Below are 20,099 nucleotides of genomic sequence, written 5' to 3' on the forward strand. Positions count from 1 at the left end.
TACACAAAAAAACACGCTTGAAACTGCGCATCACGTACTGTGAGAGAGGCTGTGACATGCTGGTTCAGGAGCCAGGGGTTACATTAAGGTGTTCGTAATCCCACACAAGGTTCGCCTGAGCTCCTCAGCAGCGTTAGAGTAAGCAGAGGGAACTTTGTGTCAACTTAATAATTCCCATTCACGGATTAGCTCTCAAGGAGGCACACATTCCTACAAGCGGGAAATCTCTGGAGGGGACACGGAGCACAAATCACTGCACGTTACACAGATTATGATAATAACTCGGCAAAGTTAAGTTGTTATTAGGCATTTACTTTTTCGTCTGAGATGTTTTTGCTCCTGACTCAGCTGTTTGACTCTAATGCCAGTTGAACACGAGCTGCCAGAGAGTTTGAATAAATTCCCAGCTCTTCCATAAGAACGACACCGAATGAGTTTCAGCAGTCAGCAAACTGTTATGAGAAGAGGCATTCTACCTTGAATAACTAAACAGAGACAGAAATAGAGTGAGGTGATCTGACACACACACAAGAAAGAGGTGTTTGATACAAACAGAATGAAACAATAGGACACAATCCCAGTTGCCCATTTACTGTTGCTCTGTACTCAATTTAGAAATGTCAGGCAGGCTTTTGCCAATCTAGCTTTAGTAGCAATAAGAGCAGAGCACGGGTGGAAACTACGGCATTACGACCTGAGCTGTTGGTGACAACCTCTGAGACCCCGGCACAACAGTCCAGACAGTCATCACTAAAGCAGCCTATCTACACATTAGTGGGCCAATCGAAAACACAGCGTCTGTGAGAATTGTCCTTCCATTGTTGCAGTAATCATTAAGGGATGTAATGACTGCTGTATTCTCAAGCTCCAGTTGCTGTATTTTTAGTACACAAAGATGTGTTGATTGTAGGCTGAAATTGTGTCCCCCGAGCCAATTACAGCCGGAAGGAAAATGAAGTGATGTGCGCTGTTTGGGTGTTGTAAGTTGCTGCTTTGACACTGCGTCTTTTAATTAGTCATATCGCTGCAGAGCATCTAACATGCACATGTGCGTTTTTGTGTGTTGCAGCTGAATGTAATCTTCCTTGGCATTGCCCTGTATAAGATGTTCCATCATACAGCCATCCTCAAGCCAGACTCTGGGTGTCTGGACAACATCAAGTAAGTTCGTCTGTTTGTACCAGTCTGCCACCACAAAGCAGTAGCTGGTGCTAAAAGCAAGTGGGGGTGGGAGGGGGTGGATTATGCAAGTTTGGATAAATTATGCTAAGAAAAGAGTTTGACATTTAAAAAAATATGCTTAGGGTGTGCTTATTGGCTTGCCAAATAAATTAGACTAGGATTGAGTAATGAAGGGGTGGAGGGCTATGGTTTGTTTGGCACAGCTGGATTTATAAGCAAATTATTCCTTTTTTTTTGTCAGTCAAGTTAGCTTTCCAATAAAAAACTGATAGAGGGGGAGAAAATGGAAATTGTATAGTTTTGTCTCACAGTACAAAAATAGCAACAAGAAAATCATACAGTTTTAATAGACTATTGCTAACAGCATTGTTCCATTAGTTTCATTGCATTCTCTAAATCTACTTGAAATATTAATTTTGAAAAAAATCAGGAAAGCTCAAAAGGAAAAACATTTTCAAGAAATTGAGATGCAACGAGAAATCGACTGGCAAATGAAAGCTGCCAATTTTCTGCTTCATTGGTCATAACAGGAAAACTCAAAATACAGTCTTTTTCCGATCAGTGAACGCAACATGCTAAAGTGCTACTGCTAGCCAGTAAGAATAACACTCTGGTTTGCAGGCTGTTTCTGAGGGGAGAAAACTCAAACTTTGGTATTTTCATAAGCACATTTAAAAAAACAAAAACTGTATTTTGGTTGGAACAAGGCAGCCAGAGAGAGAGTGCAAGCTTTTCAGCAGACAACAGGAAGGCTGAACAGAGTTAGTTTCACTGTTTCCTTTTTGAGCTTTAACCTGTCCATTACAGAACATGCAGAATTTTTAGAGGTTGGCGGCTTTTTGAAAATCTCACCGTTAAGAATTAACATTCTACAAGCAATAAACATGAGACTGAAGTTTTGGTAATGCTAGCTGTGTTCAATGCTGGTATAAGATGCTAAAGACAGTTTGAAATGTCAGCTCTGTTATCATTTTCTTTGTTTAAGAGAACTCAAAACCATATTTTATAACGTGCAGCAGGACATAATTTATCTTCATAATATCAATAATTCATGATATTTTTTGGCAGAAAGAGGAGACAAAAATATTTCAAATCAGTAAGAGAAATTGCGGGACATCTTGCGGGTTTTAGAGGTAGAGCGTGCAGACCATATCCAGAAGCTGTGAGTTCTCGGCGCAGCAGCCCGAGGTTTGATTCCCAAACCTGGACCTCGGCTGCATGTTTTCCCCCGTTCTCTATCTTCCCATATTCCGTCTATATACAAAATTCTGACTGATTTTCTCACTCAAATACAACTCTTTTGTTCTAGGAAATTTTTCTACTGTTCTACTTTGTGTTTCATGAATGTTTCATAACATCAGTGGTATAATGAAGCCCAGAACCTGAGCTGTGTTTAACAAATATTTATCAGGGAAAGTGTGATGCTGTGTGTGACAGCTCACCTGTCTGAAGGGAAGACGAGCTCAGTGTGTCATTTACCCTCAGGTCCCTCACCAAGGCTGTCTCTGTCACTTAGGTGAAGACTAATTAACGAAGTTACAAGTGCTGCCACCTGCATAAGTGCACAGCACTCTCGGCAGCAGTCACTAACCCAACGAAGCTGTAGATGTTCATTAAAGTTAGACAGACTCCAGCTAAGAACTCCAGGCAGCAAACGTTCAGATTTAGCTTTTGTTAACTGAATGTCAAAATTAGATTGGTTTTAAATAATGTGTCACTGGATTGGCCTTTGAACCTTTTAAACTGTGCATTTTGCACAACGTAACAACCAGTGTTGTAGGAACCAAAAAAGATGTACAATCGTGGTAAAAAGAAAGTACACCCTTTTTAGATTCAAAGGCTAAATGTAGCAGAGCATTGTAAAATATCTATAGCGGAATCTAAACTTATTTAAGAGTGCAAAATATAATGAAATTCACACTGTTGTTATTCAGTAAACAAAGATGATCTATGATGTAGTCCTATTCTTTATAACCTTTTCAGTCCACTCATCTTTATACTGTCAAGCTTTGGCTGTTGGACAGATGGCCTCAAATTTGGCTATAAAATACTCTGATATAAAGCACAGCTTTTAGTCCACTCAGTACTAGCAAGTTGCCAAGCTCTTGTGGCTGCAAAATATGTCCAAATCATCACCATTCCACCATTATGCTTAATAGTTAGTAATAGTTGTTTTATCAGACATGCTGTCAGACATGCTGTCAGTCACAGCAATGCTTTGGCAACCTTTGCAATTAAGCCTTATAGTTTCAGTGTTAACCTTAAACATTTTTCAATAGCATTTCACACTGAAGAATGATGGACTTCAAATTGTTTGGAAATGACCTTAAAAACCTTCTCAAATTGATGGGCAGCAACAATTGGTTCTCTAAGGTGTTGATGTTCTGTCTTGGCCTTGTGTTAACCCACACCTGTCTGATCAAAATCAACTAACTATCAAAACTCCTGCCTTTGTAAATGTGGTCACATCTGTTGAAGATCAGCTTTTCAAATGCAGCACCTAGATGCCACATTCCCTCTTAAACCCTAATTTAAGAAGCAAGGATGTAGTCAGTTTGAACTCCTCTCTGTATTAACAGTCATTGAAGGTATTCTTTTCCCCACCACCTCATTAGCTTCTAACCATTTATGCTCTCAAATTTCAATCTTTGCTCTTTGACGTATTTGCAATAGAAAAAAAAACTGTGTTAACTCATTAGAGCTAGACTTTATAACAGTTTTGGTCAAAAGGGTATTTTGTTTTTTAAATGCTATGCTAACTGGCTTCTAGTTACTATTTCATTTAGCTATCGTACAGGTCAAATGGGATCTGCTTTCTATATCCACTCTTCATGAAGCATATTTCATATTTTCAAGTCCTTTTTTTCTTTAAATTGCACAATTCATTTAATCATATTTTGAACAAGGTTTTAGTTCCACAGAGATGGTACCAAGCTAGATAACTGATATTTTTTTTTTTATGTTGAGTCTAGCTCAACATAAAACCCTCAATGTAATTCAAACTAGATTTCATGGCTAGAAGCTAACAATCCTGCCTGAGCTCAGGGCACATAATATAAATCACTAAATGAGTTGTCTCTACTGTATTTCTCATTTGAGTTTCAATGTCAGTGTATTTGATGAAAGCTGTTATTTGTAAAATATTAGACAAGAAGTGCTTGAGAAAGAATAAACTAGCTGATCTTTGCTTCTGTGCACTTCAGGGAAAATATGAAAGAAATCAAACGAATTAAAGTCTGATGGTTTTATTTTGTTTTTTTGTATTCTATAGTCTGGTCTGTCTTAGCATGACAAAGACTGTCTAGACATTTTTCACTTTGTTAGTCACCTTTTTAATATTATTTAAGTATTTATTTATTTATTTTCACCCTTTCATCACCATCATGCTATTTGGTTTTTTTTTTTTTTTGTCTCTAATTTTTATCTTCAATTTATTTTTCTTTCCTTTGTTTTCTTTGTCTTCTCAATCTCATGCCACCCTCAGTTATCTTTGTTGTGGATTGGCTCTGGTAAGGTGTCTTTCCAGTCAGACATTTTGTTTGGTTTGCTTGTTTTTGTCTTATTTGTGTGAACAAACTACTCAAATGTTTTGTATCTGCCTACCTTATAAAATCAGTGTATTGTCCAGCTATGATTTGTAAGCTTCCAGTATATAAATATGTAATTTTATCTGAATAAATATTGTACCTTGCAAAAGTATTCACACCCCTTGAACCTTATTTACATTTTGTCACATTATAGCCACAAATTTCCATGTTCATTGTTGGGATTCGATCTAATAGAGCTGTGTCTGCATAATTCTGAGTTAACTAAATGTAATAAAAATATGGACAGTTTTACATGCATTTGTATTCAATCCCCTTTACTCTGATACAGTAAAAACCAGTACAACCAATAGCTTTTAAATGTCACCAAATGATAAGTACACTGTTGTCCAATTCAATCTCAATATAAATGACATTTTTGGGAAGGCTCCAAACGTTTCTTAGAGAACATTGGTGAACAAACAGTAAGGCTGCAAAATATTAGACCAAATAGGCGAACAATGTGGCTTGTGATAAATAAAGAAATATTTCCCTGAACAGTTGTAATCTTTTTCTGTGTCGGGTTTATTGCAAACATTGACCCCAGATAGTGAGTAATCTGTCAAACTTCTAGAGAAAAGCAAATATTCATTATTTCTATTTTAAGAATGTTGCTTCATTGAAAAACTTGCATCAGGCTGTTTTGGCAATGAAATAACGGATATTTACTTTCTTAATGTTTTAATAAAAATATCTTCATAACATTTGCAATATATTGTGCAGGCCTGCAAAACAGCATCACAAAGAACAAGGAACTTACTAGACCAGTCAGGAATTAGGCTGTTTAGATGTTTAAAACAGGGTTAGATAGTAAAACTCTGTCCCAAGCTTTGAACATCTCACTTAGCTCTGTTCAGTCTGAACATGGAAAGAATATGGCATAATTGCAAACCTACCAAGCCATGGCTGTCACACATAACTGAAGCTAGGCAAGCAAAGCATTAATCTTTTTAATATTAAGGGGTGTCATAACAACTAAAAACTTCCCTGTATTGTGTAGGTAGAAGCTTCGCCTATTTTGGTATTTTAAAATGCCAGGTTTACAGTGCATCAAAAACATGTGGTTATAATTGGAGTCAATGGGACCAAATCGGTACCGAAGGTAAAAAGTGTACATCAAAAGGGTAAAACAAAATTAAAAATAAAAAGCAAATCCTGGCCAAGTTTCATAGAACTGACTATTAAGATGACTGAGATATTGATAATCAAAAAACAAAAAAAAAAGAATGAAAGTCTATGTTTGTGTCCCCAAGGTGCATTCAAGGGTTAGAACATTTAATATGTTAGAACGGCCCAATCAAAGTGCAGACCAAAATTCAATTGAGAATCTGTGGCAGGACTAATAATACCTGAAGTTCACTGTGCATCTAATCTGACTGAGTTTGAGCTCTTTTGCAGAGAAGAATCTGCAAAGATTTTACTCAAGGCAAGGTTTTTTGAGACATACCACAAAAGACTCGCAGTTGTAGTTACAAGTTGGTTCAACAAAGTATCGGCACAGGTAGGCTGAATTCAATAGCACAGGTGTTTACTAGTTTGTCTTGGTCTGGTACATCAAATCCCAATAAAATACAGGGGTGTGAAAACTTTTCCAAGGCACTATTACAATGTTGGTATGTGAATTCGGGGCAACAGATATGAGAGAGAAACCATAATTCAAGAGAGATTTGGAGGAAAAAGTGAAATGGTGGGATAAAGAGAGAGATGAGTGCAGGCGTTATTGAAGAGGGTCATCAGGCGAGCTTTATTGGTGGTTCTGTCTCGCCTGAATGGTGCCACTGAGGGCAACACTGAATCAATCATCTCAGTCTCACTCACTAACTCTCCTCCTCTGTCTCCCTTCCTTTCTCATGGCTCTTCTAATATCTTCCCCCACGTGTTGCCCTACCACTCCCCCACCGCCACTTCCTTTTGCTTCCATCCCTCGCATTAGAGGTGATCACTGCCCAGTCAGCCAATCAAATTAACAGTCATCTCCTCGGCTGCGGTGGACCCAAAGGTTTGACCTTTTGAAGGAAATGTCATTTGTAATGGCTGTAATGTCCCTCTACCTACTGCCCCATGAAGCCAGTCACGTTCACACACACACACACACAGACACACACTCACTCATGCAAGCACCTGCATGGATGTGCCTCAGCATGACCACATTTCTATGACATTTGGCCTATGACTCATTCATTTGTAGGCTTTATTTAAAATAAAAGTTTCCAACCTTGAAAACTCTTCTTTTGAAAGTGGATTAAATCTAACAGTTACACTCCTGGACTCCATTCATAGTTCTAATCTTTAACCTTCTGACATGCATTCAGACTGATGGAGTTTGGCTGTAACTTGCTAAAAGTATGCTGTAAAACACTTTGTGTTTTTGACAGCAGCAGCTGATGTAATCTGCCTTCTAACCCTCTTTCCCTCTCCTGAGATGATATCTAAACGAAGAAATCCACTCTGACTTGTAAGGGTATAATTCTTTTAAGTTAAACTCCCACTGTTCCTCCATCCCTCTCCCACAGTGTCAAGGCTCTCAGTGAACCCACTCTGACCCCCTCTCTCCTGATCCCACATGCATCAGCCTCGGCTGACCGGTTTTTCTGATGCAGAGAACAGGCAAACTTTTGCAAGTCTGAATCTCAATCGTGAAGAACACACTGTAGCTGATGGATCTTGTTTTCAATTACTTCTCCTTCCTGTGTAGGTCCTGGGTGATTGGTGCCATCGCCCTGCTGTGTCTTCTGGGCTTGACCTGGGCTTTTGGCCTCATGTACATCAACGAGAGCACCGTGATCATGGCCTATCTTTTCACCATTTTTAACTCCCTGCAGGGCATGTTCATCTTCATCTTCCACTGCATCCTTCAGAAAAAGGTGAGTGGGCAGGAGAGGCAAAGTTTGAAAGAATTGAACATACAGTGCAATGGTGGCCAAAAGTTTTTATACTGACAGAGATTTTTGGTTATATTTTTACAAACTTTACTGCTTCAGTGTGGTGAGACCGCTCTGTCAGATGTTTCTGTAGTTTGCTGAAGTTCTATAATAAACTGGGATGTAAGAATGCATCCAGCTTATGAGAAGATGATACACAAGACTGGGTTCAGAAGAAAGAGACAAGACCAGATATTAAAAACATTATTTGCAAATCTAATCCGAGGGTCTTATGTTTTAAAAAATCTGTAAATAGTTTCCAGTATAGGTTTGACCAGCTCACATACTGCTGTTTTCATGCCTGCCTCATTCTAAGGGAGTGCTACTGCCAAAAAGCATTGACAATGCTCTTTTTTGTTTCACAAATCGACAAAGGTTTTATTACAAATCTCAAGTTGTTTTAAAAAATCTCTCCCAATTCTGCAGTTAACCAGTTCAAATTCGATCAGTCTATTTGTTGTGAAGTGCCTTGAGACAACATGTGTTGTGAATTGGCGCTATATAAATAAAACTGTATAAATAAAACTGAATTGAATTGAATTATTTTAGATTTTAAAACAGAGCGGATCAATTGCAGTCCAGACTCATTGAAAAAGTCTAAAATTGCCCTGTAGTTTAGCACTGTTAGTTAGATTGGAAGCTGATGGCAACTGCAGCCTCGCTAGCGGCTAACTGGCAGCTAGTCCTGTATGTTCAAAAATCATTTGCATCTTGTCATCCACTTGGTCGCTGTTTCTTTTTTTGCCGATTACCCACAACAGAAACGATTTAAACGAGGTGGAGGTCTTTCTGTCTGCAAGCCCTACCTCAAAACAAAAGTTTCAAACATACATACAGGGCTGTAAAGTTTGAAGCATTAACCCATTTATGCCTTGGCCTACTAATAACCTTTGCTGGGCAACTTTACTCCTATCAGGCCAGTGTTCTGCAGGTTTTATGTTTACCTACTCCCAACACCTAATTCAAGTCAATTAAGGCTGCTAATGATGCATGCGATCATTTAAAACATATGTGTTCATGCAGGGAAACAACTAAAATATGAGGGACACCAGCAGTGGAATATCCCACCACTGGCTCCGACTTAAATAGCAACCGGACAGCGCTTTATAAGATAGACTTATATTATGGTGTTTTAACATCACACAATTTTAATACACTTCGAATATACATATTCAAAAGCCTTTATTGTGAAATGCATCTATTTTATGCAAAGTGTCAGTAGGTTGGGTGAAAGATTTAGGAATTATCCTGACCCAAAAATTTTATGTTTTGATCCACGAGCAACATAATCCCCTTTAGTTTTTGACATGGTGCTGGAAAAAAAAATAATTTTTCATCACCAAACTGCTCCTCGATTGTTGGTCAAAGTTACTCCTGCTGTACATTAACAAACATGGCAAGATAGGAAACAGTGTATCAGCAGCTTTAGTAAAAAGGTTTAAACACAGATCAAATAAGGTTTTGTGATGAAGTTCATTTTCATTAAGTTTCCTTAATTTGAAATGGCCTTTTATCTTATTCTTCCTTCCAACTTAAAGTCAAACCATTTCACATTAAAAACTGCAGGAGAAAAGTATGTGAAAAACAAAGTTTCTGTCTGTCCTAAAATTATTGGCCATGATTTCAAGACACAGAATCATATTTGGGTGTACTTTGATGTACATTTGCGCCCTGAATATCTCTATTTTACTTTGCTCAAATTAACTTCCATCTCTCCTTTTATCTTCAAAAGCTAACCTCCTTCATGCTTTTGGTTTGAATGACCTAAAGGACTGTTGGAAAATGTATCAGATTTATTTTGTCTTTGGTACTTTTTAGGAGTTATATGCAACTTCCAGGCAGAGCTGAGACATCGTGGCATCAACATTTTAACAGGTCTTCCACCCACTTCAAGCCAGTGCCTTAGAGTATAGAAGAGGCACAGGATATGGCAAGAAATTGCATCAAATGCTTAGTACTCTCATCTGGCTGCAGTCCTACAGTTTCTAAGCTTACTATATATATATATATATGTATATATATATATATATATATATATATACATATATATATATATATATATAAATATATATATATATATATATATATATATATATATATATATATATATATATATATATATATATATATATTTATATATATATATATATATATATATATATATATATACAGAGAGAGAGATAGTTTTTTTTAGATGTGTTTTTTAGATGGGTGTGTGGGTGTGTGTGTTGGGTAATGGGATCAGCTATCAAGAAAGAATGTCCTCAGAACTGTGCTGAGGTTTTCTTTGGCCCCAGCCCAACTCAGTTTCTCCCAAGATGCATGGAGCAACTCGGCACGCAGCTGTTCAAACAGAGCATGTGGCAAAACACGTCTGCCAGTCCAACAAGCTTGTTAAAAATCAATTACGGCTTTATTTGTTCTAACTTGATTGGGATCTAAGTGCAGATGCTATGCTCTCTGTGCATCAAACGCCTCTCCAAGGAACATGTCCATTTCCCTTGGATATGTGGCTTTTTTAGGGCTGGTGTTAGCAGCGGAAAGTTTATGATTGTAATCTTTTAATGTCAGCTTTTTATGAGTTAAATGTTTACTCTGGAAATATGAGTAAAAGAAGTGTTTATTTTACCCTGATCTGTCAGGATAGAATATGTTCCTCAGTATATTCAAGGCTGAAGTTGTATTTCAGTCAGTTTTTATATATTTTTCACTGTTCTCAATTCCCAATTCTTTTTTGCTTAGGTGCGCAAGGAGTACGGCAAATGTTTGCGCACTCACTGCTGCAGTGGCAAGAGCGTAGAGACGTCCATCTCCTCCTCCAGTAAGACCACCACCTCACGGACCCCAGGCCGCTACTCTACAGGCTCACAGGTGAGCTTACCTGCCTGCACACCTGGACGCTACAGTACATCAGACTCACAGGTGAGGTCGGAGTGCGCCATAAGGGGTTTGGGATTATCACTTTTCACTCTCAACTTGTCGGAAATATGTGAAAAAAATGCACTATTCAGAGCTCTGCAAACATATTCATACCACCTGAACTGTGCCACATTTTGGTCATGTGTTCAACCGCAAACACGTAATGTATTTTACTGGTATTTTATGTGATACACCACCACAACATAATGCATAACGTATAAGGAAAGGGATACACATTTTTCAAAGTTTGTTTCAGATAAAAATCTAAAAAGTGTTGCTAGAATTTGAATTCAGACCCCCTCAGTCAATACTTTGTAGAACAAGGGATGGGTACCTTTCACATTTGAACCGATACCGTACCAATACTCTGTACCTGAGACTTGATACTGGTACTGTTTTCAGTACTTTTGTGTGTGTTTTTTTGTGGAAATAAATGTTAATTCGTTTAATAATAAAATTTTAAAAATTCTAAATTTAACATTTATTTCTCAATATATAAACTTTAATGAATTTATCAAAACAACATCCAGCTGTTTGTATTGTAAAATCTCAGTTGTTTCAAACATTTCTTCAACATTAAAACCCTTAACTGATGACAGTGTAATGTACAAATTAAAATCTAGCCATGTTGCTGGCTGCAGAAAAGTTGCTAACTAATGCAGGCATGCAACATGGCTGGATTTTAATTTGTACATTACACTGTGTCATCAGTTAAGGGTGCTGAATGCAGGAGTTGTTGCCATAGATCTGAGGCTGACGAAAATTGTCTCTTCAGCCTTGACAAAAATCTTGTGCTTAACCAGGACATCGTAGATACACACACACTCAGACGAATATAAAAATGGCTGGGCCCGTGGTTTCCTCTGACTGCAGCCTGTTTAAGTGGTCTACATATTCAACAGGACATTGTTACGGAAAAAAAACTCTGAAATGTTTATCTTCTACCTACTGTATTTATATATAATGTCTATATCTTTTTTATTTATCTGTCTGTCTCTTTATCACATCTTTTATCTGTTTCTGCCTCTTTCTTTCTTTCTTTCTTTCTTTTCTCTATCTATTATGTATGTATTTAATTACCAAGCCCAGTCTAGAGATTCGGGGGGAACCTTTTATTCGGTGGTGACTGGACTTTAGCTGCATGTCAGGGGCAGGGCATGAAACACTTGGGCTATTTTGTGTACTTCTACCGTCGCCAGGAGTAGGAGAGTTAGCCCAGCTGCTGCTCACAGGAGAGGAAGCGTTGCCATCAAAACTAAATTTGGCACTTTTTAAAACCGCAGATATCCTTGCCTGCTTTCTAGGTTTTAACGGCATGTTTTGCTGTCCACTGTCAGGAGCTTGTGTTCACCTGCATGCCAGCGCACGTAACTCAGTGTGTCAGCATCAGCGTTGGTGACACAGAGTATGAGGAGTGTGTTTTTGTCCAGCTTTTGTCAAGTCTGGCCATAGAAAGTAGAGTAGGGACAGAAATCCTTCACGACGTGATCTATTAAAACGAATGACATTAACTGTTAAAACATACTATTTTTACATGCTGTGATTCGCTCGGGGGGGGGGGCCCTGGTGCCCCCCTTGGATAGTGGTCAGGGAAACGCTGCAAGTGCTTCCTCAGATTAGAAGTATTCAAATATCACAAATATTGCAGCGAGCGTAATCTGCACCACATTTAAAAAGTGGAGCCATACTTTGTCGACGGTACTAGTGGCTACGGACGTTTTACGCTCTTGTGCGTGCAATGCTGTGTTCATGCCAGGTAATCGCCCACTCTTCCACTCCCTCAGTGTCACAATGATGTGTTTAGGTACCGAAACGTGGTACCGTTTGATTTCACATGAATCTGTACTCGGTAGTACCGACAAAATTCGGTCGGTACCTATAAAAGTACCGAATTTGGCACGCATCCCTATGTAGAAGCATTGTAACTGCAATTACAGCTGCAGTTCTTTTGGTGTATGAAATGGTTTTAAATTTTTTTTTTTCTACCCAATAATTTGAAAAGTGTGGCATGCATTTGCATTTAGCTTGCCCAAATTAATGTTTTTTGCAAATACATTTTGCTGCAATCACTGTAACATTTTTGGGGTGTTGCTTTTGGCAGCCTCTAGGAATCACCTTGGTTTAGCATTGGTTTAGCATCAACTCTGACCACATTCCCTGGTGTTGAGAAAATCATCCCCACAGCATGGCGCTACCACCACCATATGTCACGGTGGGTTTGAAGGTAGAGTATTAGTTTTCTACCACAAAGAGTCTTTTGCAAGTAGACCAGAAGTTACGTTTTGGTCTCATGTGAGCAGAGCACCTTATTTAAAATGGTTGCTGGGTCTTCCAAAAGGCTTGTGGCACACTTCAATTAAATTCAAATTCAACTCACAGATACTTTATTGATCCCCGAGGGGAAATTAGAATTCCAGTACAACACATCCAAACATACATCATGACACAAGACAAGGGGGGGACGGGTCACCGAGGCTTTGCTGCCCACTCACAGGCGCTGCCCTTGCTAGATGAAAAAAGAGGCCACATTAGGTAAGTAGAGGGAAAAAATCATATTTCACACTTTATCCTTAGCAGGATACAGTTTGAGATTGCAAAAAAAACCTCAGCACAAAGAAGCAACAAGTTGACAAAACAACATCATACCGGGAACGGTGAAGGTGGTGTGAGGGGTGCATATGTTTATCTTGAGCATGTGTGTGTGTGCAAGTGAGTGTGTGCAAGTAAGTCCATGAAGCACTGTCCCATAGGCCATTGTCCGTGATGGTTTGTTGGGATGTTCATCAACCAGCCACAAAGTTCTGAGCAGGTCCTCAGATGTCCTCAGGGAAGGGAGGGGGCAGAGGGAGCAGAGCGTCATGTTTACATAACTTCCGGGAGAGGTTGAAGATAGCCAGCCATCAAGGCCGTGCAGGGGAGCCAGATTCAGAAAAACAATAATTATTTGGGTTAGGCTGACACTTAATTTTCCGTCAGCCTTGAGAGTCTCGCTGGTGCTTCTCAAAGGCGAATCCAAACAGCCAAATTCCTGGTCTTTCGCCAGATCCGAGCGAACAACTTTCTCCAAGATTTATCCCATTTTACCCCTGAGTCCAGGAACCGCAACCTGCCTGCAATCATAAGGATCACATCCAGAGTGTTGATCGCTCTGAAGATCCCATCACACATGCCAGGCAGCCTTACAATGGCCAGAACAGCTGCTGACATTCTCCGAATTTCTCGATATGCCAGGTAACCGCTGACTCCAAAAAACAGAAATCCTGATATCAAACATCCAATTATATACACATCTTCCACATCCTCGACTGACATTATCGACAGACACACAATCCTCCACTTCTGCCAGGAGGAGTCCATCGTGTATCCGGAGAAAAATGTTCCGTCCGGGCAAGTGGGCTCTCCCGACCCCTGTCTTCTAGTCGAGAAAATTTTATCAATTGCATTGAGAGACCAGCTGACCAAATCCATATTTTGGAAGAATTTGGAAGATATGCAAAAAAGAGGCTCCAAAAAGACAAGAGACAGAGCTGAAGCAGGGCAGATACGGGAGGGCTGCGGGAGACAGAGAAAAAGCGTCCACCTCCACCGAGAGCAGAGGTTCTTATGACGTTCTTTCAACAACATCTTTGTTCTTCCCACTTTTCTGTAAAGGGCAGATTTTTGTAGTGCATGACAAATAATTATCTGGCAACAGATTATCCCACCTGAACTTTGGATCCCTGCACATCCTTACACAGTTTATGGATGATGAACTCAACCGTGCTCTGACAGATCCAAAGCTTGGGATATTATTCTTTATCCCAGCATGCTTTAAATTCTCCAAATTGTTATCTCTGGCTTGAATGCTGTGTTCCTTGGTCTTCATATACGGTTTGTTCACTGATGTTCTCTAGCAAACCTCTAAGGTTGGGCGTGGTGGTGGTGCAGAGGTACAGCGTGTGACCCATGTAGGGATGCTACAGTCCTCGACGCAGCCATCATGGGTTTGAGTCCTGGCCCGCTGACCTTTGCTGCATGTCTCCCCTTTGTCTCCACCCCATTTCCTGTCAGTCAACTTACAAAATAGAGGCCACTAGTGCCACAAAATAAAAATAAACATACTCTAAGGTCTTTACATAGTAGCTGGATCTATACTGAGATTAGATCACATGCAGGGGACCTTATTAGGTGATTTAGGAAGATAATTAGTTGCACTGGATTTTATTTGGGGGTATCAGTTGACAGGGAGCTGAATACAAATGTTCATCACACTTTTGCACTTTGCTAATTTTTATTTATTTGTGTATCATTTGCTTTTCACTATCCCAATTACGCATTACTTGGAGTTGTATCACTTAAAATCCCTAAATACATTTAAAATTTGTGGTTGTAAAGTTATAAAATAAGGAGAATATCTGAATATTTTTGCAATATCTGAATAGTTTTGCCAAACACTTTACATTTTAATGCAATAAATAATTTCCGCCAACTTCAAATGTGAATTTGTTTTAGCTTGAAAGTGAGATAACCCAAACCCCACCCAACATGGACATTGTTGCTAACATTCAGGTTTACAGAGTCAAAATGATACTGATGCATGATTTTTTTTTTCTCTCTTGTTGGTTGTTGCTTTGCTTTTTTCCTTTGCTACTCCTCCTGCCTTTGTTTTTTGCACATCATATTCCACCTTTTCTTACCCGATTTCTTCCCCTTTCTGTCATCCTTTCCTTCCTCCCTTCACTTCCTGTCCCTATCATTCGCTCCCTCACCCTGTCTCAATTGCTTTCTTCTTTTTGCCTTTACGTTTGCCGCACCACACTCACCCCCATTCCCCAACACTTTCTCTCTTCCCTTGTTTCTCCCACGTCTAGAGTCGTATCAGACGGATGTGGAACGACACTGTGAGGAAACAGGAGTCCTCCTTCATCACTGGAGACATCAACAGCTCCGCCACGCTGAACAGAGGTAACCACGGGATACCTACCGTTTGCTTCCACATCACTGTCACCACATCTACTTTACTAATAGCAGTGGGGTTGGAGGCTGAATACGCTTTCATTTAGCAAAGTGGTGGGAGTACAACTTCTGATTGTTGTATCCTTGAAGCAAAGATGATGAAGAGAATGGTTTAAATATCACTTCCTGTATTTAATATTGCTTCTGCAGGTGGTCTGCAAGAAGAAAAGATAAGGAGGCAGCTTCCTGTTAAAAATACAACATCTGCCATATTGCAACTCTTGAAGAGTGGCAAATAGTACTACAGGGGATATCTTATACCTAAAATGAAAATATATGTTAAAGCATTGTTGGAAATAGGGGTTTTCATGTGTTTATAAGCTGGGCTGAGTCAGGAGCAATTCCAGCTCCTGATTCGCTACAGCGGCAGGTGACTGGGTGAGAAGGTTGTATACCCAAACGCGGGTGCTGTGACGTAAGCATGTACCAAGCTGTACCGTTTGAACCAATAGGAAATTTTAACTGCAGTAGCCACTGTTCAACACAAAGAGGGCAACACTAAGAATGTTTTAGGACAAATATTGCAGAATTAAACACGTTTTCATGAAAAATAGCAAAGTAATATAAAGATAGCACACCTAAGGCCCAGTTTATGCACTGTATCTGCAAAAATTTTTATTTGGGGTTTAGTTCCTCTTTAACTAAATGTTCAGTGATCTACAAATATTTTTTTCAATTATTATGTGATAGACCAACACATTAAAAATCTTTTTTTTATTTTCTTTTACATGTAAAAACCTAAAAAATGTGGCATGCATTAATATTCATCCATTCTGCGCCAACACTTTGTGGGAACTCCTTTCACTGCAATTATATACAGGGGTTGGACAATGAAACTGAAACACCTGGTTTTAGACCACAGTAATTTATTAGTATGGTGTAGGGCCTCCTTTTGCGGCCAATACAGCGTCAATTCATCTTGGGAATGACATATACAAGTCCTGCACAGTGGTCAGAGGGATTTTAAGCCATTCTTCTTGCAGGATAGTGGCCAGGTCACTACGTGATACTGGTGGAGGAAAACGTTTCCTGACTCGCTTCTCCAAAACACCCCAAAGTGGCTCAATAATATTTAGATCTGGTGACTGTGCAGGCCATGGGAGATGTTCAACTTCACTTTCATATTCATCAAACCAATCTTTCACCAGTCTTGCTGTGTGTATTGGTTCATTGTCTTCCTGATACACGTCACCGCCTTCAGGATACAATGTTTGAACCATTGGATGCACATGGTCCTCAAGAATGGTTTGGTAGTCCTTGGCAGTGACGCGCCCATCTAGCACAAGTATTGGGCCAAGGGAATGCCATGATATGGCAGTCCAAACCATCACTGATCCACCCCCATGCTTCACTCTGGGCATGCAACAGTATAGGGCGGTACGCTTCTTTGGGGCTTCTCCACACCGTAACTCTCTCGGATGTGGGGAAAAGAGTAAAGGTGGACTCATCAGAGAACAATACCTGTTTCACATTGTCCACAGACCAAGATTCGCGCTCCTTGCACCATTGAAACCGACGTTTGGCATTGGCATGACTGACCAAAGGTTTGGCTATAGCAACCCAGCCGTGTATATTGTCCCTTCGTGGAGACCCAAGTCGGGTCTCCACGAAGGGCTTGACCTGAGAAACGTGGAACGTGAGGTTAATCTTCATGGAGTTGGGTAATCTCAGTTGTACAGCGACAGGGTTGATGATCTTAGAGATTGGGAAAGGTCCAACTAATCGGGGTGCAAAATTTCCGGTATTCAACCCTTAATGGGAGGTCCTTGGCGGAGAGCAAAATTTTCTGCCCCACCTGGTACTTAGGGGCAGGGATCTGTCTCCGGTTGGCCGTTCTTGACTGAACCAGTGACATTCTGATCATTGATCTCCTGGCCTTTCTCCATATGCTTTAGCACCTTAGGGCAGCCGCTTGGGCGGACGGAACATTAGCTTCTCTCTCCTGAACTGAAAACATGGGTGGCTGGAAACCAAACACAACAGGAAAAGGGGACAAACCAGTGGTACTTGATTGCATAGAGTTCATGGCGTATTCAACCCAGGGCAAATTTTGTGACCACTTGGTCGGGTCAGACTCACATAAGATACGAAGTTTGGTTTCAGCTTCTTGGTTGGCTCTCTCGGTTTGGCCATCAGACTGAGGATGAAACCCTGAGGAAAGACTAACAGAAATTACCAACAAAGAACAAAACTCCTTCCAGAAACGTGACACAAATTGGGGTCCTCTATCGGAAATAATGTCATTTGGGATTCCATGGAGCCTGAAAACTTCTAGGGTGAATATCTCACCCATCTCCTTAGCAGATGGAAGCTTCTCCAACGGCACCAGATGAACCATCTTTGAAAATCTGTAAATCATGGTTAGTAGTACAGAGTGACCATTAGAAACCGGTAGACCTGTCACAAAATCCATCGCAATATGTGACCATGGGCGAGGGGAAATTGGCAAAGGGTGCAACAACCCTGCAGGAGGGCGACGAGAAGGCTTAGCTCGACAACATTGAGTGCATTCAGCAACAAAGTCTTTGATATCCTTGACCAGCGATGGCCACCAAAACTGAGTTTGAACTGTCTGAATGGTTCTGCTGATTCCTGGATGACAAGCTAAACGAGAGCAATGACAAGACTCCAGTACCTTAGGCACAAGGCGTTCAGGGACAAAACAGCGGTCAGGTGGACATGATGGTGGGATGGGTAGATCCCTAATGGCTTCCTGGACCTCCCTTTCCACCTACACTCCTGACGGTTTCAGGAAGGATAAACTCCTCTTCACCCGCAGACTGAGATTCTTCAGGCTCTTGAATCCGGGATAGGGCGTCAGGTTTGCAATTTTTACTCCCTGGCCTGTAAGACAGGGAGAAATTAAAATGACCGAAAAACAGAGCCCACCTAGCCTGTCTGGGGTTAAGCCGTTTTGCTGATTTCAGGTACTCCAAGTTCTTATGGTCAGTCCACACCATAAACGGCTCCTTAGTCCCCTCCAGCCAATGTCTCCACTCTATCAATGCCAACTTGACAGCCAATAACTCTCTGTCTCCCACGTCGTAATTCCTCTCAGCCTGTGACAGAGTCCTTGAAAAGAAGCACATGGGTGAACACAATCATCCTCGCCTCTTTGGCTTAATACAGCTCCGACCCCAGTGCTTGAGGCATCCACCTCCACAATAAACTGTCTCTCTGGGTCAGGAGACCGTAACACTGGAGCTGACGTGAAGAGTTCCTTTAACCTATTGAAGGCCTTCTCTGCATTATTCCACACAAATTTCACCTTGGAAGAGGTAAGAGCGTTTAGGGGAGTAGCAACCAGGCTGTAATTTCTAATAAACCTCCTATAGAGGTTTGCAAAGCCCAGAAATCTTTGAAGCTGCTTGCGATCAGTTGGAACAGGCCATTCCAATACGGCCTTAACTTTGGAGGGGTCGACAAGCACTTGATCTGGGGAAATGATGAAGCCCAAAAAGGAAGTGGTAGTTATGTGGAACTCACATTTCTCTGCCTTGACGAACAACTGGTTTTGGAAAAGACGCAGGAGAACAGCTCTGACATGTTTTCTGTGGGTTTCCAGATCTTGAGAATAAATCAGTATGTCATCAAGATAAACAAATACAAATTGACCCACAATGTCTCTTAGAATGTCATTGGCCAATGACAGAAAAACTGCAGGAGCATTAGTAAGTCCAAATGGCATGACCTTGTATTCATAATGGCCCGTAGGCGTGTTGAAAGCCGTTTTCCACTCATCTCCTTCTCTGATTCGGACCAGATGATATGCATTCCTTAGATCCAGCTTAGAAAATATCTTGGCTCCCTGGATCTGATCAAAAGCTGTGTTCATGAGCGGTAAAGGATATCTATTTTTAACTGTTATCTCATTAAGGCCTCTATAATCAATGCATGGTCTCAATGAACCATCCTTCTTCCCAACAAAAAAGAAACCAGCACCTGCAGGAGAGGAAGAGGGTTGAAAGTGCCCTGCCTTTAATGCCTCATCAACATAGCTCTTCATGACCCTGTGCTCTGGACAAGACAATGAATAGGTTCTGCCTTTAGGGGGTGATGAGCCAGGAAGCAAATCAATAGCACAATCATAAGGTCTATGGGATCGCAGAGCTGTGGCCTTGATTTTATTAAAAACCTCCTTTAAATCATGGTATTCTTGCGGTACCTTGGATAAATCCGGACAGGTCTCCTCAACCTCATTCTCCACACTGACCTCCATAGCAGCAGACAAAAGACAGTCAGCGGAACATGACTCAGACCAATCCAAAACTTCTTTTTTCTTCCAGTCGATGTGAGGGTTGTGTTTCTGCAACCAGGAGGCCCCTAGGACTACAGGAAGTTCAGGTGAATTAATGATCATGAAAGTTACTTTTTCTTGATGATTACCTCCAACTGTTAAGGTAATCTCCTCTGTCCTGAGATGTGAATTGTTTATGCTGTGACCATCCAAAGCTAGCACGTTTCTTGTGTCAGCTGACGGAATAAGATTTATGCCGTT

The 20,099-nt window shown here is 40.5% G+C and overlaps 1 protein-coding gene across 9 annotated transcripts in view; it reads left to right on the forward strand.

The window, feature by feature from the left end:
- Positions 1-20,099, forward strand: part of adgrl3.1 (adhesion G protein-coupled receptor L3.1) — a 247,436-nt gene that overhangs the window by 210,689 nt on the left and 16,648 nt on the right. For 5 of the 9 annotated variants that reach the window (XM_047364449.1, XM_047364448.1, XM_047364452.1 and 2 more), the window contains 4 exons: positions 1,070-1,161; positions 7,462-7,630; positions 10,430-10,609; positions 15,457-15,550. In XM_047364449.1, the coding sequence (XP_047220405.1) occupies positions 1,070-1,161; positions 7,462-7,630; positions 10,430-10,609; positions 15,457-15,550 (535 nt within the window). The remainder of the gene's footprint in view (positions 1-1,069; positions 1,162-7,461; positions 7,631-10,429; positions 10,610-15,456; positions 15,551-20,099) is intronic. The other 4 variants (XM_047364451.1, XM_047364453.1, XM_047364455.1 and 1 more) reach the window with 1 other exon arrangement.

Source organism: Girardinichthys multiradiatus, chromosome 5 (assembly GCF_021462225.1).
Source record: "Girardinichthys multiradiatus isolate DD_20200921_A chromosome 5, DD_fGirMul_XY1, whole genome shotgun sequence".
Taxonomy (NCBI): domain Eukaryota; kingdom Metazoa; phylum Chordata; class Actinopteri; order Cyprinodontiformes; family Goodeidae; genus Girardinichthys; species Girardinichthys multiradiatus.